Here is a 25623-nt window from a genome sequence, read left to right as displayed (position 1 = left end):
CCCAGGAAAATTCCTAAACAGCAGGCTCCCTATGCCCACCCCCCTCCCTCCCAGGCACGCACAAAGAGCAAATTAGGTCATTACACACACTTAGCTGAAGACAGAGACTTGATGCTCCAACTCCCAGCCACAGCTGCTTGGTTCAAGGTCCAAACTCTATTGCTCTCACAGAAGCACTCTGCATAAACCTGGCCCATCAGCAATTCCATTACCAACCTGCCCTTACATAAATTATTGATCTACTAAATATATATATATTTGAAGGGGGTAAAAAGCAAGAGGCAAGAGAGAGAGAGAGAAAGCTGAGTGGAAGTGACATCAGAACATAATCCCATGTACAGGGAGAGCAGTATCACAGCAGAGGCAGAAATGACTAAAGTTCCCCTATTTTGCAGTGGAGGAAACATACCTAGAGTGAGAAACCACTTTCCTAGGATCACACCGCTGCAAACCTGGCAGCGCCAGGACCAGAACACAGGTCTCCTGTTCTCCAGGCCAGGAATCTGCAGCTGCCTACAACTGAGGTTCATTTGTGTCCATCCACAGACTCATTTACCAAGTGCCTACTATGTGCTCACATGAGAGAAGTGACTCTAAAATGAGATGGCAACCTCAGGCTTAGAAACAATGGCATGAACATCACAGCTAGGGTGACCAACCATCAATGGTTTGTCTGGGACCTGAGATGAGTTTTCTGGACATGGGTATTTGAGTGCTAAAACCAGTAAAGTTCTGGGCAAACGGGGATGAGTGGGTCATTCTAAATTAACAAGGGACAAAATACACATCCAACTCAGCTGGGATTTGAAGATCTGTCAAAGCACTCTTGGGGTGGAGAGGAGGCACAGGGGATGCAGGGTTGTGATCTCCTGCTTCCCAGGCAAAACTGAAGCAACTGGAGCTTGTTGGTCTTCCTCCACTCTGACTCTGAAATTCCCTTCCTTATCCCCCCATTAGAATTTCTAGTTGCATAGGGGGAAATGAGGGAACTTTTTTTTTCTTTTTTTTTGCATTGGGTCTTCATTGCTGCGCGTGGAGTTTCTCTAGTTGTGGAGAGCAGGAGCTACTCTTCGTCGCGGTGCGCGGGCTTCTCATTGTGGTGGCTTCTCTTGTTGCAGAGCACGGGCTCTAGGTGCATGGGCTTCAGTAGTTGCAGCACGCGGGCCCTAGAGCGCAGGCTCAGTAGTTGTGGTGCACGGACTTAGTTGCTCCGTGGCATGTGGGATCCTCCCGGACCAGGGATTGAACCCGTGTCTTCTGCATTGGCAAGTGGATTCTTAGCCACTGAGTCACCAGGGAAGTCCCATGAGGGAACTTTTTGAGGTGATGGAAATGCTCTATAACATAACTGTGGTGGTGGTTACACAACTGTCTCCATTTGCCAAAATTCAGCAAGATTAAGACTGGTGACCTTTATTGTATTGTACAATTTTATAAATTATACTTCAGTAAAGCTGGCAAAGAAGCACTAGAAGCAGCAGCAGCAATTCTAAACCCTTCAATGCTGACTTCTGAGAGCTGTGAGGGCGGCAGTCTAATTGGTCTAATTCACACTCACTAGTCCTCCCAGGGACATTCACTTTTTTAAAAGATGTTACACAATAAAAACACAGGAGTTTTCAGACATGGTGAAGATATTTGGTGGTAGAGGGTCTTTTTGACCCTCACAAACTATCTGGTGTCAATTAGTAACAACATTGATCAAGTACAGTTGACCCTTCAACAACACAGGTTTGAACTCCCTGGTCCACTTAAACTCAAGATTTTTTTCAATAAGTACTTACTGCTACTACATGATCCATGGGTGCCTGAATGTGCAGATGTGGAAGCACAGATACAGAGGGCCTTCAACTGTAAAATTATAGGTGGATTTTCCACTGGACAGAGGCTTGGAGACCCTAACCCTCCCCACCCCCGATTTAAGAGTCAGCTGTGCTACTATGTGCCAGGCAACAAGCTAAATGCTATCCAAAGTGAGGTCCACAGACCAGCAGCATCTGAATCACCTGGGAGCTTATTAGAAATGCAGAATCTTGGGCCCCAACCCAGACCTACTGAATCAGAAGTCTGCAGTTTAACAAGCTCCCCAGATGATTCCTATGCATGTTAAAGTTTGAGAAGAACTGCTTTACACACCTTACCTTTTTTTTATCCTCACTAAAACCCTATGATCTTGCAAACCTGGCAATTATGCTTTAAGTTTTTATTAATTCAACCATTGATGATCATCCAATGTCTCTTATTTACCTAGTTTGGTTGTAGAAGGAAGAGGAGAAAAGATGTCATCGGTGTGCATTGATCTACATAAATTTACATATGATCCACACCCTGTTTTCTTCCTATTTCACCAACTGTCTTTGAAAAATGGACAGTGGATTTCCATGTAGTCAAAATAGAAGGGACAGGTACAGAATTAATGCAAATGCTATAATGGATTCCCAGAGCAAAGAAAATAGCCAAAACATAAAAGAAAATGGAAGGTACCAGACTCCTTCCTAATGCAGAAGCTGGGCCTAGTCATAATTGAAGTTTTTTGTTTGTTTGTTTGTTTTATTTTTGCTGCATTGGGTCTTCATTGCTGCACACTGGCTTTCTCTAGTTGCAGAGAGCAGGGGCTACTCTTCGTTGTGGTGTGCAGGCTTCTCACTGCGGCAGCTTCTCTTGTTGCGGAGCATGGGCTTTAGGCGCACAGGCTTCAGTAGTTGCAGCACATGGGCTCAGTAGTTGCGGCATGCGGGCCCTAGAGTGCACGGGCTTCAGTAGTTGCGGTGTGTGGGCTCAACAGTTGTGGTGCATGGGCTCTGCAGTTGTGGCGCACGGGCTGTTGCTCTGCGGCATGCAGGATCTTTCTGGACCAGGGATCGAACCCGTGTCCCCTGCACTGGCAGGCAGATTCTTAACCACTGCGCCACCAGGGAAGTCCAAAACTGAAGTTTTTATTCCATGCCCCCTAATACTCACTACAGTCCTGCTCCCTTTCACCCTACATAAAGCTCTTGGCAGGCATCTCACAGCTGAATCCATAGGTCTTCCCCTCACCCCAACTGAGAAACAAAAGAGATACTTTATGCCATTAAAAAAAGAAAAGAACTAAAGTACAGAGTACCTCCCTGGACCAGGAATAACCTATACACTGTTTTCCTATGAGACAGCACAGTGGTACAACCTTCTGCTCCTGCAAGAATACCCCTTAGAGATCTGGCATCCTGGGAAATCATCCAGTCCAAGGAAGTAGACCAAGACAGACCCAGGATGGGGAGCAGTAGTTAAGAAAAAAAGGAAAATAAATGGCATACAAAACAATCTCATCAGAAAGATGAAACAGAAGAGCTAATTGCTGATTACCTGAAAACAAGAGATCAAACAAGAAAAGTGCATGTTCAGGACTTCCCTGGTGGTGCAGTGGTTAAGAATCCGCCTGCCAATGCAGGGGACACGGGTTCAAGCCCTGGTCCGGGAAGATCCTACATGCCGTGGAGCAACTAAGCCTGCGCACCACAACTACTGAGCCTGCGCTCTAGAGCCCGCAAGCCACAACTACTGAAGCCCGTGCGCCTACAGCCCGTGCTCCACACAAGAGAAGCCTCTGCAATGAGAAGCCCGCGCACTGCAATGAAGAGCAGCCCCTGCTCACCGCAACTAGAGAAAGCCTGTGCGCAGCAACGAAGACCCAACACAGACAAAAATAAATAAATTAAATAAATTTTTTTTTTTTAAGTACATGTTCAGGGCTTCCCTGGTGGCGCAGTGGTTCACAGTCCACCTGCCGATGCAGGGGACACGGATTCGTGCCCCGGTCCGGGAAGATCCCACGTGCCGCAGAGCGGCTGGGCCTGTGAGCCATGGCCGCTGGGCCTACGCGTCTGAAGCCTGTGCTCCGCAATGGGAGAGGCCCCAACAGTGAGAGGCCCGCGTACCGCAAAAAAAAAAAAAAGTACATGTTCATTAAGAGAAACCACTATATAGTCTATAAAACTTTATTAAAATTGGGATTACTTACAAACTTGTACAATAAAAATGAAAAAATATATAATAAGACGTCATTGTTTTTCCTTACAGGAAAGAGTGAAAATGAGACCCATGGCAAAGAGTCATCCCTGATCATTTTGTTGCTTTCAAACATTCATGAACTTATTTTAAATATAAATGACAAATCTTTTAAAATAACACTAAGGCATTACCCACAGGCTAAAACTTACCCAGTAACTCCCTATTTCACCATCAATTCTAGAAACTTGATAAAGGGAGGCAACTGCAGGCTGTAACAGTTCTAACACTCACCTTATGAGCTATCTATTATGTTAATAAGAAAAGAATGTTGTCCATGCTGTAGAAAATTTCGGAGAAGGTGGTTTCACCATTTTCAAGTTATTGTCAAGAGTGTGAAAAGGAAGATGAGACACATGGGCGGGGGGTATGGGAGACAAAAGCCCCAAATTTGGGGATACTGTGTGCCATCCCCTTCCCCACTAAAGCTGTGTGTTGACACTGGTGTGAATCCGCTTTGTTTATTCCCAGCAGTCTCTGGCTCCCATCATATAAGGCACCAAATTCCCTTTTCAAGGTAATAACTGTCTAGAATCCAACTCAATAGCAACTGAATCCATAAGCTAAGTTACCAAGAGATACCCCCGGAACACCACAATTGCATAGGTTTCCCTAAAAATCAATTTCTGCTACATCAAAACATAAACAAAAGGTTTTAGGTGCATTTGCCTGTGCAATGGCTATTTTATGTTTATTACTTGGTTTCAGTGCCTATGTAACATGAAGGCATAATAAATCTGTCAAACTGTCCTCTCCTTGATTCAGATAAAATTCTTGGCATTTCAATATAGGTTATTATCTCTTATGTCAGACCCAAGTCCAAAGGAATACTAGAAGGACATTTAATTTCCTTTTCTCCTACTTCAACTTTCACTACTCAATTCAGAGAAAAGTTATGAGTACACAGCTAGGAACCATTTTTATGTAGGCATCCATCTGGGCCCATCATTTTTTCTGGAACAACAAAAAGATTGAGGGCAATTGCATAATCCATTCCCAAGCCTTTTATGGATATCAGGGCCTGGGGGAACTATCTGGCCTATTTGGGTCCTTTCATTCATCAACTCTCTATTGTATATGTAAAGTGGGGATTGGGTTGAAGGGAACACAGTCAATGAAGAGAAGGCTAGGCCCTAAAATGGGATGTATTAGCACAAAATGGAACACCGGGACTCAAAGTCTATCATCAGCAAAATCCCGTAACTAACATAAAGGTCATGAATTTGGGGGAAGAAGTAAACTAGTTTTGGTGGGATGAAGTGGCTGATAGGAATTTCTTATTAGAAGATATCAAAGTTGCTAAATTTTCCTTATTATCAGTCATTGGTTCCATGGGTCTTCTGAAAGTAATCTGAGTGGGAAAGTGAAGGGGAAATGTTTTAGGCCAGTTGGCTCTTGTATTCCCATTAATGGGAGTCATGCTCTACACAACTTGGTCAGACCCATTAGGGGCAATAGATTTCTGATGCTGATGGGACCCAGAGCCCTAGGGCCAATTTACAGCTTGATATTTGCCGAGCAAGATGCTGACATGGCAGCAGACGTAGCTCCAATGTCCAGCTCACTCCACAGTTATCCCTTCAATCCTTCTTGATGAGATCTGTCTGAGACGAGACTATGCCGAAACTGCAAGAGCTGTAACTGAAAATTAAGTGGGGGCTTCAAGTAGTGACTGAGCCAGCAGACTCAGTGGCCAAAAGGGAGACAAGAACAGCTCCTAAAAAAGGTTTACGAAGTCAAGCAATCTCCAGGCGCACAGAGGCTCTGAAGCATCTGGGGCAGAGCCACACAAGAAGACAGGGCAAGGACACAGCACACCAGAGGCACCGTCCTTCACTGTCTGAGAGCAGCTCTCATGCTGCAGGACCCATTGTCATTGCCACTGCCTACAGCTCAGTTCTCCAACTACCAGACAGGGAGTAATAAACTGAGTTTGATTTTACTCATCCCAAATTCAAACACAGTGAGAAAAACTCATCTTGAGATGGAAAGTGTATATCACAAGGGGTTTACTAAACAGAAAAAGACGAGAATCTTTCTCTACTTCACAATGCTTTCTTGCTGAAATAAAGACATGAGTCGGGAAAAGTCACACTGGAGGCAAGCAACCATGTCTCTAAGTAGTTATATGGGGAAGGCACCAAAGTCTCCAGGGAATCCTGAGACCATTTGTACAGCCGAATTATTCTTTCAAATCAGCTTAGGCTCAAACATGCTAAGTCTCGATTTCTATTAATGAGGCAAAAAATAGTAAATTTCAGCGGTCTTAACAGTTCTTTGTAGAGAGATAAAATGTTACCACGTACATAATTCACAAAGATAGAAAGGTTTCCTAATATAAAGCAACTTTAACCCATGGCATCTGTCCAAATACTGCTTATTTTTCACTTTCTGCTATATGTCTATCTGCTGCCAACTGAGGTAGTTGTCACTTTAGGACAGTTTAAAGCTGTGGGAAACACCGGCAGAAAAAAATCAACTGGTCACCTGGAGGGGAATCTCAGAACTGACATTTTGGAAGTCTGTAATGGAGTCCAGAACCTTTCAACATGATCTGTTAATGGCTGGTCTGAAGGAGTCATTACAGCTTCTTAAAAAATCATCTGCCTTCTCCATGATCATGGTTAAGCCAGTCAGTCCAATGCTGTGCTCCTGCCATCAGTGTCTATCTTCCTGAATAAAGTAATTATAGCTTTTTCCAAGGTACGAGGGTCACAAAGACAGAACCAAGCGAATGACAGAGACTTGGGAATTTGCTCCCTCATAAATGGCAATGCTTGTTTATAAGGGTACTTTGCAATGGCAAAAGAAAGTGAAACCAATGCCACTGTAATAAAAGGCAGCATGAACCTCTGGTCAGAAATGGAATTGCAAATAAGTACAATAAGTTCATAGAAAAGTGCATCTGCTCCTGATGGCTGAACAGGCACCCAGAGGCATAAGGATTATCTGGAGGTCTATCTCCTGACAATGCAAACTGCGGCAGCCACATAGCTACAATGTGTATATTGTATCAAGAACCTTCACAGATAGTTTTAGGCTCACAAATTAGCCAGACTTCCGGTGGGGAGGGATACAGGTGGTACGGAAAGGCTGAAAAGAATAGGTAGAATGGGTAGACAAAGGAAGGCAAGGGAAAAGGAGATAGTTTCTTGATCCCACAGCAATTCAAAGATATGTGACCCACTGACAGGAAAAATGGAGAACCTTAAAAAGCATTTAAATTCCCTAAATAAGATCACTCCTCCTAATCAGCAGAAACAATGCTATTATAAACCAAAGGGAAGAGAATATAAGAAATGAAACATGTATATACTTAATGAAACATGTATATACTTAAATGTATATACTTGTATATATAAACATGTATATACTGAAATGTATATACTTCAGAGGTGACGGAATAGACCCTTCCTGAAAGGGCAAATGGGGCAACGAGGACTTAGAAGGGAAGAATGCAAACCTATTTTTAAAATAGAATTGAAAGTTAAATATAATAAAAACCCCAACAGACCTCATCTACAGAAAGGCCTGCAGGCAGGACTTAGAATATCATAGGTGTGAGAACTAATCCAAAGCTCAGCACAACACTCCTCGGGCTTTAATGGATAATCCATATTAATAAATACGTAGGGGCCTACTGGGCTGGTCACTCTGGAGCACTTGCTGGCTCTGGAACGAGTTTGTCACATTTTTTTAAAATGTATTCACTTAAAAAACAAGACAGACAAATAATAATCTATTTTCCTCTTAAAACAGTTGAAACAAGGATTATGCTAAAGTCACTGAAATAAAAGCAGAAGTAAAAGAGGCTCAGATTTGTGGATTTGTCTCTGAAAGATGCAGCCTATAGTCTGAAAGCATTACTTCACATATAACAGTTATCACTTCTGAGTTTGAAATGCCACGACTGAATCAACTTTCAAAGAGGAGCTGGAATGCCATGCTAGCTGTGGCAATCCAGTTTCTTCGGAAATATAAAGGTGGGCCAAGAACTTAACCAATGGGACGTGTTGGGAAGCAGTCACTACTTTATCCACCCTGCTTCCTCGGGACCCCAGAGACCACCAAGACCATTTCCAGAGGGAGGTCTACTCAGGCCTCTAATTTCAGCGGGAGAATTTCAGCACTATCTCACTCAACTTCCAAGATTTGAGAAGCAATTGTGCAACACATGCAACCTGGACCATTGAGGTACCAAGCCAATCCACATAAAAATAACTGACGACTACCTAAGTCAAGAAGCTGTTCTGTTGTGTGATGGGGGGGTACCGAGAATCTAAGTCCTCCTCTTCAGAGGATGTTTCTTCATAGAGTTCATCCTGGGCAATAATGCTCTCTAACCCATATTCCTGCTCATGGACAGAAACCTCATTGGGTGTGAGGTGGAAAGATCCTTCCACAAAGTCAGCAAATCTGAAAAACAGAAGATAATACTCATTAGGAACCTGCCTTCTGTCCTGTTTTCTTTCAAAATAAGAGCAAACTGAAACCCTTGGTATGCTCTCAGCTCAAATTATATTGAGTCTAGCCAATACCCTTATCCTTACTCTGGCAGGTAAGTAGACTAAAGCAAGAAATAAGAAGAAAAGGAAAGCTGGGATCATAGGCCAACATCTCCTGCAACCCCATCCTGCTTAATAAGCACTTTTAGTTATGGAAGTGCTAAAGTTCCTTTAGTCATCCGTAATCCTGATAAGATTAAGGGGCATTACACATTTATTTGTGTTTATGGCCCTATAAACTTTATGCCATCAGGATTCCAAATTGAAGCTTCACATGTTTCCAAATAAAAAGGATCCCCTCTCCTAAAAAAAAAAAAAATTAAAAAAAAAAACACTCAAGAGAGCAGTGCAAAACTATCAAAGGGGAAACTTAATATGGTACTAAAGTCTTCTCATCTCAATGCTAAAATCAAAGCTAGAGTAAATAGTTCTTTGAGGAATCAGAAAACAGGCTACTGCTTAACATGTGATATGAGTACCTTTCTCTTGACTACTCCTAGATGAACAAGGAAAACAAAGCCACAAATACAAAATGATTACAGAAGCATAATCTCTGTTAAAACTGAAGGTCACAAGCACCCTGACAGACACTTGGCACTTCTGGCAAAGAGTTTATTTACCTTTTTGGAGACTGGATTCGAGAAACAGTCTTCCAAGCCGGGCAGTCTGGACTGTTGCAGTATTCTCTAAGCTTCTCTAAAGCCTTTCGGGTCTCTACCTCTCCTTGTATCCGATATTCTTCTTCTGTCAGAAGACGAGGGGGGACAGTCTTTTCTGTTGCATTACACATCTTTCTGTGCTCACCAAAATAACATCATGAATGATTAATCAGTAATCTACATCCACCCTTACATCTAACTCCCTTCAGTGGGTCAAGCATACAGCAGAGACCCTGAGCATTAAGAGTCACTGCTCCCACCTTTCTTCTACAGACATCTTTAGTTATAATGTACCCTTGACATGTTAGACTATGAGTGACAAGTCAGAGTCGTCAATATTATTCAGTAATGTGAACAAATTCACTTATTTTCCAATAAGTGACAGACAAAATATTTATTTCCCAATAAATGGAAAAACCACAAGAAATGATGGCATAAGACTGTGGTTCATTAACTTGGTTCCCCCCGAACTGAAAGCATTACTTTGACTATCTGTAATAGAAAGAACATTGATAACCTCAGAACCTATGACCATTCCACAGTCACCATACAAAGTGACAACATGCTTTGAATTACATCTTAAACTAAGAATAGGACTCCCAGGGGGCTTCCCTGGTTGCGCAGTGGTTGAGAATCTGCCTGCCAGTGGAGGGGACACGGGTTCGAGCCCTGGCCTGGGAGGATCCCACGTGCCATGGAGCAACTAGGCCCGTGAGCCACAACTACTGAGCCTGCACGTCTGGAGCCTGTGCTCCGCAACAAGAGAGGCCGCGATAGTGAGAGGCCTGCGCACCGCGATGAAGCGTAGCCCCTGCTCGCCACAACTAGAGAAAGCCCTCGCACAGAAACGAAGACCCAACACAGCCAAAAATAAATTAAAAAAAAAAAAAAAAAAAGAATAGGACTCCCAGAGCAACCTGAGAGCCAGTGTGAAATAATCTGAAACCAGGTGACCTGAGGCATGCGGTATAAAAGTGATATACTTTGCATCACCTAGTGGTAACAAGAACACATGACACTTTACTAGATGTTTTTATTTTATATATAAAATAACCAGAATTTATAAATTCTATAAAAATGCCTACAGAGAATCTAAAAAGAAAGACTTGAAGGAAATAAAAGTGAAGCATAATACCATAAATTTGCATTAACAAAGAGGCTCCCAGGTCAACACCTCTGTCTCCTTTTGCAGCAACTGCATCCCACATTGCATGTTTCAGTACAAAGTTACACTGCCTTTCAGTCACCTGTAGGTGATGTACAGCCAGTGAATAGGGTACTCCACGCTCTTAGTACACAGTGCAGTGATGATAATGGCAAGGGCAATGTGTGGTATCTGGATACTGGAATACATGAAACATAAGCCCATCAGCTGCAAGGTCCAAGTCAGCAGGTTGATACTTCGTTCATTCTCCAAGGGCCCATACTTGTAACAGACTGCAAAACTCATGAATCCAACTGCAAGGACATAGCCTATGAGAAGAGTTATCAGAAGACATTCTTTTTAATCTACAGTTGGTAAAAATAATCTGTGTGGGGAGCAGCAGTAAATTCACTATGTAGCGCCTAATGAACCAGGGAAATAGGTAAGATCGTTACTCAATTATTCACTTTTTTCATTATTCATATATATTAATCTCTTTAAGCTTCTATCCTTTCTACTATCCTAAATTTATTTAATTCTCAAATGGAGAATTAAACCTACATGTTGAACAACTCTAAAATAGTCTGTTTAAAAAACCTAATATATGAAAATCCAGATTAATCTGCTCTCAAAGGATAGATTAAGAGTTACTATCTTTATAACCAAAAGATTCTCGCTTTATAGATAAGGTTCACTGTAGAGTCCTTTACTTCTTAAGGCCCTCAAGTGTATTTAAAATATGATTATATTCATAAAGTCAATTTACGGCTTTTCAGAAAGATGCCTACTGTGTAAACAGAGACGTATTTATAAACACCAAGAAATTAAAGTCTTCTCCCTAGCAGCATCATTTTAATTTAAGAGAAGGTCACAACTGTATAGAGGGGTTAGAAATAAGTAAAGAACTATGATTCTTACAAGTTAACAAAATGGCATAGACTATTAAACTCCCGTAAGCAGTAAGCAAGCAACATCTTTTCATGATCAAATTAACTAAAACAGCCTATAAACATATAAAAAGTAAAGCAAAACCAACAACACTTACTTAAAAGATACTGCCAATAACATCTCCAGATCTCTTGTAAATTTTTAAAAACTAGCTGAATGAGGTACAGAGAAAAGGACCAGCCTCCTACCAGGATGATGTAAATGGGACTTTTCTAAGAAAGAGTAGAAGTGAAAGCAAAAAGTTACAATGGGCTTTCCATACATAAAAGAAACAAAATAGAACTGTGATTTAAAAAAAAAAAAAATTCAACCTACTAAAAATGCACAAAACACATCTCTTAAAAAGATGTCCTTTATATTTTAAATGGTACAGTCTGCAAAGAAAACTGGGAAAATGAGATGCTAAATAACTTAAAAGCCTGGCTATATAATCTATGTAATTAACAAACAGGAAGAAGACTTTAATCACCCCCACTGTATACAGGATTTCAAATAAAAAGGGAGAGATTGTATGTAATGAGGCTGCAAGTTTCATCATGGAAAGTACCTTTCTGAATCAAGGAAAGAGTAGGACATTTACTTATCAGCCGTCAATGCAAATTTTCAGTGCTGTAAGATTATCCAAAAACAATCCTTCAACTATCCAAGCTCATCCTAACTGCATGTGAGGATTCTGCTTCTTACCTTGGGCATAAACTTGGACAGCATAAAAATGATGATTAGTAAAGAGGTCACAATTCCCACACTCATCCCAGTGGAATAGTAGAAGATTTGACTTCTGCAGAGATAAAATTCATTTCATGACTACGTGTGTATTCATATATGGCACTGTTCAAACTAGACAACTAACCCAGCCAAAAGATAGAAAAAAGGTACATGGTGAGAGCAGGTATTTGCCCAACACTTCAGATGAGAAAACTGAAGAGACTAGTACAATGTAGTTGCTGCCAGATTATGAAGATTAGTATCAATAAGGGCCCCTCAAATATATCCCAGTAATAAACCTCTGCTTAGTCTCCCGCTCCCATCCCCAGTACCTCTCCCCAGGCAATTTCTAATGGGAATCTTTCTTCTGGGAACTGCACAGCTTCTCTAGGGAGAAGGAAGAGCCCCAGTAGACACTGGAAACTAGAACTGAACTGATTACCCAGAAGGATAAACCAAACACAGGGCACAGAACAGAGAGCTCCTCTTCCTCTTCTAGGTTCTTTCTACCAGATATCCGTCTCTCACTTTGAGTTTCTCTCAGGATCCCCAAAATAAGGAACAACTTCCACCAACCTTGCTCCAGTTGAACTTCAATTGGTAAGCTTTCATTCACTATTCCACAAATATTCTCCTTGTGTTCAAAGTTAATGTTAATTCTACCTTTGTTCAATGTTTGTTATCTATATGTTTTCTTTATATTTGTACATGTCTGTTTCATCTAGCTAGTAGGTTCCTAAAGGCAGGAAATGAGTAAGTGGTTGATATTTGTTTCTTTACTTCTGAACAGCATGAAACTCATCAACACACAGCCCTGTAAAAATGAGGGCTAAACATTTCTAACGGTGGAAAGGGTGGTGCTGTATTGGCTAAATCCCACACATGATGGGTAACCTAATGGGGGAATTTCATTATTACCAATCTTATTAATACAAGAAAATAATTATAACACATATTATTTTTTTAAATTATTGAAGCAGGCAATGGCCTAGCCATCCATAAAGGTCCTAGAAAAGGGAATGGCAGCACTTCAAGTCTTTATGATAAAAGTCAAGCAGGGTTGGACTTCCCTGGTGGCGCAGTGGTTAAGAATCTGCCTGCAAATGCAGGGGACATGGGTTTGAGCCCTGGTCTGGGAAGATCCCACATGCCACAGAGCAACTAAGCCTGTGCGCCACAACTACTGAGCCTGTGCTCTAGAGCCCGCGAGCCATGACTACTGAGCCCATGTGCCACAACTACTGAAGCCCACACGCCTAGAGCCCGTGCTCCGCAACAAGAGAAGCCACCACAGTGAGAAGCCCGCGCACTGCAACGAGGAGTAGCCCCCACTCGCCGCAACTAGAGAAAGCCCGTGCGCAGCAATGAAGACTCAACGCAGCCAAGAATGAATAAAAAAAAAAGTCAAGCAGGGTAGGTCTGAGCCTCCTCATTCTGCCCGCTAGCCTTGGAACCTACCTGCTCAGCAAGTCACCACAAAAAAATAGAATAAGTCCAAGGAGAAAAATGAGGAAGAGTTTGGGGTCAAATCCTGAAATAAATAAAAGACTTCTGCTTAATATGGGAACAAAACAATTTAAGGCATTACAGAATAAAAGACAATGTTGGCATCATTGGTCAGCTAATAAAATATATGCAAACAGCCCACCTAAACAGCATTTTAAATTCCACACAAAGCCTGGGCACCCTTCCAAAGAGAAAGTATAATTAGGTCTCTGTCTAACCTGTACTTCCCTCAAGAGTTTATTTTTATTTTGGCTACTAAGCTAAGGCTAAAAGAAGCTAAGCTTTGCTTTTGATGGAGTCATAGTGCCATCAGCGCTTCATGCAGTCGCCCACAAGGGGTCTCCACCACTCTGGTTTTCGGGCCTTAAGTCACACATGCTCGGATTCAGATCAGCCCAGAACTTGGGGTCCGGGCCCTCTGCTGTTCTCTAACTGTTGGTCTCTGCTTGACCAACACCACCACCTACTTCTCTTCGCTACACAAGCACTGTGTTGGAAAAGCCTATACTCAAAACACATCTCACCCAGGACCAGGGGGCCCAAGCATAGACCCCTTACTGGCATACCAGACACTCCCACAGCTTTCACATTCAAGAGCTCTTGAGTCTAGGGGAAGTCCACAAACAGAAGAGTGAGAGGGATCAGTAAATGCAAAAGGAACACCAAAAAAACAGGCTGATCCTGTTCAACCAAAGAACTGTGGAACCCTAGGACAGTTGGAAGGGCACAATGTATTTCGTAGCAAAACCCAGGAACATTTCTACTACTTAAAACATTACTCTCCTAAGACAGCAGTTACCAAGGAGAGACCAAAAGTCACAGAGAATCCAAGAGGCTAATGGTCCACCTCTTCTGTGAAGCTTTCTCAGACACATTCAGAGAAGGGAAAACTCCCAATTAGACTGAATAAGCCTGAAACTGCAGTGATGTTCATATTTATTTATGGTTCCACATATATTCTTTTGTTTGTGAGGTATTCAGTTCTACCCTTCTTTAGTTTTTATTGTTAACCATTCATGTCTTCAAATGTAGACCTGTACATTTCAAGACATCTATCTTTGTCTATAAGTGCCTAGAAGACAAGGAATACATCTATCTTACTCTGAAGAATACTAGGCATATCAGCTCAGAGCCATTGGAAGTATTAGAAATACAAGTCTTCACAATTCCAGGTAAGGAAGTACTCAGAATGACTTATGGTAAAGTCTCAAATCTAGGCTTAAAGGGTTTTATGAGGGGTGGAGGCTCTCTGAACTGTTTGGAGCAGTGGTATATTCAGGTTATAATCAGAACCAAAATGGAGCTGTCTTGGGCTGACTTTTCTCACTAATTACATCCTCGAAAGCTCAGTCCCTTCTCACCAGAGAATCCATCAGAAAAACAGAGGTAAGACTTACTCCGGGTCACAGTGACACTGTACTTGGTGTCTTCCTCTATAATCTCAACTTTGAGGCAGGTTTTTGTGCTGTATAGACCCACGTTAACAGAGGTGTCATTCAATTTCTCTTTTAAAAAGGAGGAAAAAAAGTTCCAGATACTAAACTTCTCTAGCTCCTTCAGTTTATCCTCATTCTCCACCTGGGTGACTCGGACCAGTTTGGAACTATTTACCCGAATCTGTAACACAAGTAAAATCAGGATGAGAAAGAAGAAAGTAGGAATTTAAAATTTTCACAAATATAATTAAAAAAAAAAAAACCTTTAGAGTAAATAACTAAATCAATAATGGCACCAGCTTTCCACAGGCTTATGAGAAATACAGAGATACAGCAGCTAAAAGATAACTGGGCAAATAACACTGTACATGGTACAGAGAGGCAGCTGTTAGAATGTTTTATTGTTAACATGATCTGAATCTAGTATTAGGCCAGAACATAGGGGGGAAAAAAAGACTTCCAAGCTGAAAGAGTTACCAATACAGCTATTTATGAGAGATCATGCAAAGCAAGGGTCTAGAATATTAAGAAAACTGCCAGGCATAAACAGCACCAAAAATGTTTCCCATAATGACAAGCTGAAAAGTTCAACCCTTTGTCACAAATCACTGATTATGGGTAAATGTTGGTTATAATGTGCTCCAGATGGAATATGATCTTTATATCAGACAATGAAAAAAGAGAATTTTTTTTAAAAACCCACGAGCCCACCTTATGTTTTTGATGTGAACAAATCCCTTACCAGTAACCATGCTTATAGCAGCAGAAACATTTCCAAGGACTCATTTTGTTCAATCATTACAGCCAGACACTCTGGCTCAACAGTGTTATGAAATAAATGAGACCAAAGTCATTCTATCAAGGGGAAACTTCAGCTCAGGGCATTTATGCAACACCTTGTGTAGAATCAAAATAGAATAGGAGCAGCAAGGCGAGAGTTTACATCCTGATAGGCACGCAACAGTGTCCAGCCCAAAGAAGGCCTAAGACCTTTAAAAAGAAAGAGAGGTCTATATGTGTGTGTCTGTGTCTCTGTGAGTGTAAAAGGAGTGAGGGGAAGAGAAGGAAGTACTCTCTTGGGGAAAAGGAGGAAGGAAGTTTATCTCAGGCCACTTAAAGAAACAGAGAGAGAAACACAAAATAGGCATAAATGCTTTACTGATGAAAACACTGATGAGATTAAGAATAATCATAATCTTATCAAGGTTGTTAATTTTACACACACACACACACACACACACACACACACATATATATTTTTTTAACTGCATGTGAGAAGGGAAGAAAGTGTCAATGTACTCACTAATCACAGACAGACAGATATTCACAGAAACTGCCCCTGCCAGGAGCCTCCAAATCATTACCTGTATCTGTGTCCATATATCATGCCACTTCGGGATAAGCACATTTTTATAACAGGATTGTTGACTGGTATTCATATAATAAACTTGGGATTCCTGAAGCATGACCACGTTTAAATCAATTCCGGCTTTATGCAAAGAAAGAAAATAATTAAGTATAATAACAGAACAAGCTAGTAACTATAACTCATTTCATAAAAAGAATTAAACTGACCACTTTCTTAAAGCTGGGGTTAAAAATATCAGCGACTAAGACACGAAGAAGAAAACTGAGATGAGAGAAGAAATAAGGCAGTCTTATTCCTGCCAAATGTAATTAGTTAAATATTACAAATGGTCACTAATCCAGGATAAGTAATAATAAAAGCCACTATTACGTGTTTATTAAGACAGACAGTATGTTGTCTGTCTCATTTAACCCTCCCAGCAATGCTGTGAGGTTGGCACTCTCATAACCCCCATTTTACAAATGAGGAAACTGATGCTTAGGAAAGATTAAGTAATTTGTCCAAAGTCACACAGCTAGTAGACAGCTAAACTGACATTCACACCCAGGTCCTGTTTCTCTTATAAAGGCATAGCTAAAGTAACCCCATCTGGTGACTTTCTCTATCCATATCCTGAGTAGGATGAACAGAATTAGCAACACTTTTTGTATTTAGAGTACTTTAAGCAGATACTAAAAGACTGCAAAGTTGCTTTTTTCCAGCTGTTTTGTTTCATTCAAGTTTTAAGAGCAGCCAATGAACATATGCAGTCCCTCTGATTTTACCAAAACAGATCTCCCCTGAGGAATTTATATTCAATCTCAGCTAATTTAAGGTTTACAAGTGACCATTATCATATCTTCCCACCCAAGTTTGCACAAGTTACTTTCTTCACCACAAAACATTTCAATATCTTCTTCCTTGCTCTACACTGTACTTACCAACTCATTTAGTGCTACTCTCAGGGGAAATTTAGTTAACTCTTTGGTTCTTAGTATAAAGGTGGGTAGATTTAAATAAACAAAACACCCCAAAACACAAAAACCTCAAACAAACCTTACAAAGCCAAAGTTACACACACAAAAAAGGTAATGACACCCATCAGTTCAAAATGGTTTTAGAGTGAAGCGCAGACTAATTTTGAAGTTAAATTCGGTCTTAAACCTAAATATTGGGCTTCCCTGGTGGCGCAGTGGTTGAGAGCCCGCCTGCCGATGCAGGGGACGCGGGTTCGTGCCCCGGTCCGGGAAGATCCCACATGCCGCGGAGCAGCTGGGCCCGTGAGCCATGGCCGCTGAGCCTGCGCGTCCGGAGCTTGTGCTCCGCAACAGGAGAGGCCACAACAGTGAGAGGCCCGCGTACAGCAAAACAAACAAAAAAACAAAACAAACAAACAAACCTTAATATTAAGAACGAAAACTAAAAAACTCTTAGAAGAAGAAAACAGGTGTGTAAACCTTTGTGACCTTGGATTTGACAATGGTTTCAAAAATTTTAAACTTTTGTGTTTCAATGGCCACTATCAAGAAAGTGAAAAGATGACCCACAAAGTGGGAGGAAATACTTGCAAATCATATATCTGATAAGGGTCTAATATCCAGAATATATAAAGAACTACTACAATTCAACAATAAAAAGAGAAATAACCCAATGTTTAGAATGCATAAAGGATTTGAATAGACATTTCTCCAAAGAAGATACACAAATGGCCAATAAGCACAATGAAAAGAGATTCAACATCATTAGCTATTATGGAAATGCAAGTCAAAACCACAATGAAATACCACTTCACATTCATTAGGATGGCTCTAATCAAAAAGAGGACAATAACCACGTGTTGGCAAGGATGTGCAGAAACTGGAACCCTCACACATTGCTGGTGGGAATGTAAAATGGTACAGTCTCTCTGGAAAACAGCTTGGCAGTTCCTCAAAAACTAAAACACAATTATTACATGACACAGCAATTCCACTCCTATGTATACACCCAAGAGAAGTGAAAACATGTTCACACCGAAACCTGTACACAAATGTTCACTGCAGCAATATCCATAATAACCAAAAAGTGGAAACACCCCAAATGTCCATCAGCTGATCAACGGATAAGCAAAATGCGGTATTATTGATACAATGGAATATTATTCAGCCATAAAAGTACTGATACATACTACAACATGAACCTTAAAAACTTTTTGTTGAATGAAAGCCAGTCAAGAAAAAGTCCACATATTAAATGATTCCATTTATATAAATATCCAGAATAAGCAAAGGCGCAGAAAGTAGATCAGTGGTCGTCAGGGGCTAGGAGGAGAAGGGAATGGGGAGAGACCTTTAAGGGGTATGGGGCCTCATTTTGGAGTAATAAAAATATTCTGGGGATGCCTGGTGCTGCAGTAGTTAAGAATCCGCCTGCCAATGCAGGGGACACAGGTTCGAGCCCTGGTCCTGGAAGATCCCACATGCCGTGGAGCAACTAAGCCCGTGTGCCACAACTACTGAGCCTGTGCTCTAGAGCCCACGAGCCACAACTGCTGAGCCCGCGTGCCACAACTACCGAAGCCTGCGCACCTAGAGCCCATGCTCCGCAACGAGAAGCCTCCACAATAAGCCCTTGCACCGCAACAGAGAGTAGACCCCACTCGCAGCAACTAGAGAAAGTCCACGCACAGCAACGGAAGACCCAACGCAGCCAATAAATAAATAAATAAAATCTATTAAAAAAAATTCTGTAATTAGTCAGTGGTGATGGTTGCACAATACTGTGAATACAGCTGCCCCATGAACAACCATGGTTAGGGATGCCACCTCTCTGCTCAGTCAAAAATCAGCGTATAACTTTAGTTAGCCTTCTAGATCCACAGTTCCGCATCTGTGGATTCAACCAACCAAAGATCAGGTAGTACTATAGTATGTATTTATTGAAAATAAAAATCCACGTATAAGTGGACCCATGCAATTCAAATCTGTGTTGTTTAAGGATCAACTGTATACGGAAGACCAATGAAAGGGTGGATTTTATGGTATGTGAATTATATCTCAATATTTTAAAATTCAGTCTTGATATTGCAGGGGAGGAAAAGTTTTCCTTGACCGTCTTGGGTCCCTGGCTGGGTCCAAAAATTAAACTGACAAAGACATATTAACAGGAGAAAATCATACAAATTTATTTCATATCTTTTATGTGACATGAAAACCTCTAAGGAAATAAAGACCCAAAGAAACAGACCCACGTACTTTTATGCTAGGTTTGACGAAAAGTGGACATTTGCAGAGGAACGATAGGTTAAGTATGAGGTAAGTGTAGTAAAGTGGGGGAAACTGAGCAAGCCCTGTTTATTAGGATTCTTCTTCATGCCCCTTTGTCTTCGAAGACAAGGATGCTCCTTTCCTCCAGGTATAGGGAGGACACCTCTCACATGAGGATTTCATGGCCTATTTCAAGGAAGGAGGGCAAAGTGCGGGAGGTCAGAGTGACTTTTCGGCTTTGCTGTTTTCTCAAACTCCCTCAGCTTAAAATATTCAATATGCCAAGGTGCCATATTTTGGAGTAGTATGTCCTGAACCTCATCTATCAATCTCTCACTAGGGTTTAATTCAATAGTAATTTGGATTTCCTCCAAGCCTATTTTTCATAAAATGAAACCCTTTCAAAATCCTATTGACATTTGTTTCACTAGGAAGCCCAAATATACTGAAAGAACACCCACTCACAAATATGGATCAAGAGTTTATTTTCTTCTGGAGACTGTAAGAGAGTAAGATTATGTAAAGTTTAAAACTGTGTATTTACAAATAAATTTTAAAAAACCTAAGAGTCACACTTTATTAACTCCTTTCTCCCACAGCACCAAGTAATATAACACAACATCTCTTTAAGCCCATTATTATTTTCAAGAGGGTAGTAAGATACAAATAATATGTCAATAGCACAGGAGATTTGAAAAATTTAATGCCAAGAACAGACATCAGTATTTTTAAACCAATTTTAAAATTCTTCAATGTCATTTTCCTAAAGGAATAAAACTTTTATAAAAAGCAACATTTTGGGGGTAATTCCCTGGCGGTCCAGTGGTTAGGACTCCCGTGCTTCCACTGTAGGGGGCGCAGGTTCTATCCCTGGTCAGGGAACTAAGATCCCACGGACAAATAAATATATAATTTAACAAGCAACATTTTCTTAAACCTTCCTTTACCCAAGTTCCACACCATTCAAAGGAAAGCACTGTAAATAAACAAACAAACCTCTCTAACACCAATCTCCTACAGAAATCAGCACCTTGGCCAGCCGTATCTTTGGAAATTCATTGAGAGGGAAAACACACCAAATCAGCCTAAGGGGATAATCTGTGCAAACAATCACCACTCCAGCTATAGCTTAAATTATTAGAAAAACATAGAACTACACCAATTACCTTCAATATATACAAGCTGTCAAAATGCTCATGTTACAATCTTGTGCTTCCCATAGCAAAAGGACATACACAACACTTTCCTTCCCCTCCCCAAAGTGAGTTAGCCAGCATGTTAAAAAGCACAATAAATTAAACATTTAAAAAATGCCTTCTGAGCCCAAAGATCTAGTTCTTCTTGGAAAATGCCTCCTTGGAATTTAGTGAATCACAACTTGCTTATTGTATTTTCCCATAAACCAGCTACTTAAAAGTTAGTAACTTCGTATTTACTTATAATTCATCAATCAACAACACTGATCATTTAACATCTACTGGTAGAAGGTAATGAAAATGATTCATAGTATGTGAGGACCAGAAAAGACCCTAAAAATTTATGAAAAACCACCTCTTCTAATTCTTAAATAGCCTCTATTCATTTCTGTCAAGAGGTAATCCAGTTCATACTTAAAAGCATCTTAAAATGCTCCTTAAAAACTAGCATCTTAAATTAGTGGGCTTAGCAAAGGATTATTCAATGTGATGCTGGTACAACTGACTAGTTATTTGGAAAATAAAATCTATCTAGATACTCACCTCACACCAAATACTAACATTAACCGCTGATTAAAAAGTAAAATGAAAAATAATTAAATTGTACCACAAAATATACATATACAAAAATTTAATTTTGGCGGAATCTTCAAGTACAAAAGCAATGGAAATAAATCTAAAGAATAAAATCAAGTGATCACATAAAAAATATAAATCTTCTATTTAAAAAGATAAAGGGGGCAAATTAAAGTTCTGTAATAAATAGATTATAAAAATATACATCCTTAAAATATTAAAAAGTTCATCAACTGATTTTAAAAGTACACAAACATCCCAATAAACAGTAATCACAATAAATAGGCCAAGAGCAAAGGACACACTCTCCAAAAAATGTAAACTCTAAACAGAAAATTAAATAACTAATTAATATTTGAAAGATGCTTCCTCACAAATAATGCAAGAAATGCAAAGTAAATTAAGATGCCGCTTTCAATCTATCAAATTAGCAAAGGTGTTTCTGTCTGGAATATCCAATGCTGGCAAGGGAATGGGTCACAAGCAAATATAGCTGATAATCGTATAAACCGGCACACCTTTTCAGAAAAATATTTTAGCAAGATGTTTCAAGGGTCTTAAATATATTTTCACTTTTGATTGAATAAATCCATTTCTGAGAATCTATCCTAAAAAAAAAAATCTGTCCACAGGATGAAACTAAAAATAACATTTATGAAGAATTTTAAATGACATAGGAAAATGTTTATGCTACAAAACCATATGAGAAAACTATCTCTGGCAGCAACTGGTGGCCTCCAGGGAAGAGAACTGAAGTGCTGACAAGTTTATGAATATATTATCAATTCAAAAAAAAATTTTAATTAAAAACATGTGGAAACAGACCAGAAGAAAGCGTGCTTTAACGGACTGCCTCTGAATGGAATAAACAGTAAGTGATTTTTCTACTTCCTTATACTTAATTGTACTTGCCAAATGGTCTAAAAGAACTCCCTGCCTTTTGAAGTACTCCATTCTCTCTTTAGGTAGATCCCACTTTTAGAAAGTTCTACTCTATTACATGATTGTCTCCTTGTAGCTGCCACCTACATGATCTATTAGGCCACAAAGAACACGTATCCCAAGTTTACCCTTCTCCAAGCCAAAAAGTCCCCATTCCTCTCCTTATTAAAGAAACTTTGAGCCTGCTGATAGAGCACGGACTACGTGGGAGCATTTTGATATAAATATTCTCTTTCATTTCCACAATACACAGCCTCTAAGGTTAAACATCTGGTCAAAGTTCATTCAGATCATATGTAGCCCTTCAAATGTTACTCTGGGCCCTGCCCCTGGAAAAGTACCTTCTTGGTTACCTATTCCCCTCTCCCTATAAAAACCGTTTCAGAAGGACGCTGCAGTTTGAAACTAGTTCTATGGATCCTGAGATAACCTTAAAGCTGCAGCTAAGGATAATCATAAGTGACAGCAAGAGATAGGCAGCAAACGACGGAAAGGTGAGAGAGCATATGTGTTTACAAGATACGATTCTCCTTAGCCCCATGAGTCTCTACTCCCTCCAGTGGAAGCTTGGAAACATCGCTTATCTTTCTGTTGTGCACTTAACAAGGGTAGAAGGAGGTTTTTTTTTTACAAACACAGTCTAGGTTTTCTGAATTAGAGCGTTAAAGGAAAACAATTTCATCCCAGTCCAGAGCCAATTATGCAGTAGCAGGCATCAAGAAAGTCTGCTTGAGGAATGAATAAATTTCCAAAAGAAAACTACTCGATACTGACTAGCGTTTTTGGAAACGGGAATTTAACGGCTCCAGGTCGGTTCTATAGGGCCGGTTGGAGCCAGGATCTTACAAAGGCGTAAGATACTGAAAGAGCTCACTGCATTTCAGTGAACTATAATTATCTCTTCAGCCACCCATGCCGAGTCCTGACAGCATACGCTCAGGTGTTGCTAATTTTCTGAATGAACGGTATGCTCCCTTCCCAGTGGCAGCTCTGCCTGTCCATTCGGTCCTCGGGTCACCTTCCTTTGAACAACAACAACAAAAAAAAAATCGAGGAGGCCCATGCAGCAGGATGCAGCCCCCAGGACCGCTTCTCACCCAATGCAGGCCTCCCCGTCTCCGCCAAAAAGGCTTCAAGCTCCTCCCCACTCTGGGTAGCTCCCGCAGGCCACCCCAGGGCCCTGGTCCCTCAGTGCCGGCGCCCGTTCGCCAAGGATGAAGCTTCTTCCTTCGCACCACGCCCGCGCCCGTCAGAATAACGGCCCACGCCCTGGGGACGCTCCCCACTTTTCTAAATATAACCCCTCGGTACCCGCTCCCTCGGCTGCTGCTGCCGGGCGGTACCTGAGCCGCAGACCAAGCAGCCGGAGAGGACCAGGAGCAGTCGCACTGCACCACCGCCCCCGGCCCCCCAGCTCCAGGGCCCGGCACCAACTGCAGATAAGACCGCCACTTTCATTCCTCCCGCCATGGTCTCCTCACGCCACCTCCTCCTCACGTGCCCCTCCCCAGCAACTAACCCGGAACTGGCAGGGCCAGCAGCCTATCCGCTACAAGACCCGCCCCCTACCAACCAATCGGACGGGCGAGGCTTCGAGTCTTCAGTCCTTTATGGACCCTATAGTCCCGCCTCTTAGCAACTGATGCGCGAGGGCGGAAAGAAGCAGCTTTCAGCCTATTAGAAAACTGATTCTCATATTAGCAATGGCGACAGGAAGATCCCACCCCTTAACAACATGCTTCCGTCTCCAGTTTATTTACAACTGGCGCGATTGATGGTAAGCTTAACCAATAGAAAATCAAATTTTTTCGGTGCGCGGGCCTCTCACTGTTGTGGCCTCTCCCATTGCGGAGCACAGGCTGCGGACGCGCAGGCTTAGTGGCCATGCCTCACGAGCCCAGCCGCTCCGCGGCACGTCATCTTCTTGGATCGGGGCACGAATCCCTATCCCCTGCATCGGCAGACGGACTCTCAACCACTGCGCCACCAGGGAAGCCCCGGAGTTAACTCTTTTTTACCAAACTTGATATTTCCATCGAAATTGGCTCAGGTTCCCTCTGTTTCCTTTCTTTTCACCACGATCTTGTCACTGTGGGAAACTTAAGACATTGTGTCCTCCAAAATCCTAAATGATTTAGAAGGGAAGTGACAGAAAGTTGTGTTGACAGTTTTATAAGGAATAAACATTAACGTTTAAAAATGTGGTCATACGGGGCTTCCCTGGTGGCGCAGTGGTTGAGAATCTGCCCGCCAATGCAGGGAACACAGGTTTGAGCCCTGCTCTGGGAAGATCCCACATGCCGCGGAGCAACTAGGCCCGTGAGCCACAACTACTGAGCCTGCGCGTCTGGAGCTGTGCCCCGCAACAAGAGCGGCCGCGACAGTGAAAGGCCCTCGTACCGCGATGAAGAGTGGCCCCCGCTTGCCGCAACTAGAGAAAGCCCTTGCACAGAAACGAAGACCCAACACAGCCAAAAATAAATAAATAAATAAACAAAAAGCAGTTTCTTTAAAAAAAAAAAAGAGTAGCCCCCGCTTGCCGCAATTAGAGAAAGCCCCCGCAGCAACGAAGACCCAACACAGACAAAATAAATTAATTTTAAAATGTGGTCATAGGGTAGTTTCTGTTGGAAGCAAAATGCATGTGAATATTAAGAGAAACTTTTTTATTCCTCACAACATCCTGTGAGATAAATAGCTTCATTTATGAAGAAGCCAAGGCTAAGACAGGCAAAGGAACCTGCCTAAGATTGCATAATTCGTTGGGCTGGGCTGTGGTTCCAACCCAAGTCTTACCCCAAAGCCTGGGTTCTTTCTGCGCATCAGGCGCTTCCCATTAAATGATTTACACAGTGAGGGCCTAGCAGAATGCCTAGCACATAGCAGGTGTTCAGTAAATGTTAGTCGAAATTGAAGCATCTTATTTTTTAGAGGATCTGATAGTGGTGGTTAGGAATACTAGAGATAATGGAGGCTAGTGAGTTAAGGGGGAAGTCATGGAAGGAGGTAACTGCTGGGAAGGTTCAAGCTTTCAAAACAAAGGATTTTTTTAAGAGTCAAAATGGGGCTGAGCCATAGGCAAGAGAAGAAATTTCATCCTCAGAAAAGTCAAGGCCACCCCTGGCTGCAGTGGTCATCCTATGTCTCTCATATACATACACCACACACTCCCCAAGCTGACCTAAAGAGGTCAGTTATCAACAAAAATTAAGCTCGTTGCTACTATGTACCCTTGATATTGTATGAAGAAAATCGTATTTCTGTGGTTTTCCTCCCCAAAACCCCTAAAACTAATCTAAGTATGAGATAAACATTAAAAAAATTCAAATAAAGAGGCAACCTAGGGAATTCCCTGGCGGTCCAGTG

General features: G+C 41.5%; 1 protein-coding gene across 2 annotated transcripts; it reads right to left on the bottom strand.

Annotated features, from left to right (window-relative positions):
- Nucleotides 1-3963: 3963 nt before the first annotated feature.
- NEMP1 (nuclear envelope integral membrane protein 1) lies at nt 3964-23855 on the bottom strand. Of its 2 annotated transcripts, none has more exons than XM_033866435.2 (9): nt 23831-23855; nt 16315-16439; nt 14912-15131; nt 13467-13539; nt 11988-12081; nt 11401-11515; nt 10459-10684; nt 9173-9346; nt 3964-8463 (listed from the first exon to the last, which is right to left on the bottom strand). In XM_033866435.2, the coding sequence occupies exons 2-9, from the start codon at nt 16414-16416 to the stop codon at nt 8280-8282; spliced, it is 1188 nt and encodes a 395-aa protein (XP_033722326.1). In that variant the 5' UTR covers nt 16417-16439; nt 23831-23855; the 3' UTR covers nt 3964-8279. The 2 variants fall into 2 exon arrangements, with proteins under 2 accessions (XP_033722326.1, XP_004313772.1); XM_004313724.4 differs by lacking the exon at nt 23831-23855 and adding an exon at nt 23601-23761.
- Between the last annotated feature and the right edge of the window lie 1768 nt (nt 23856-25623).

This window comes from Tursiops truncatus, chromosome 11, assembly GCF_011762595.2.
Source record: "Tursiops truncatus isolate mTurTru1 chromosome 11, mTurTru1.mat.Y, whole genome shotgun sequence".
NCBI classification, from domain to species: Eukaryota; Metazoa; Chordata; class Mammalia; order Artiodactyla; family Delphinidae; genus Tursiops; species Tursiops truncatus.
The sequence above is the reverse complement of the archived record's forward strand: the minus strand, read 5'-3'. Positions and strand labels throughout refer to the sequence as shown.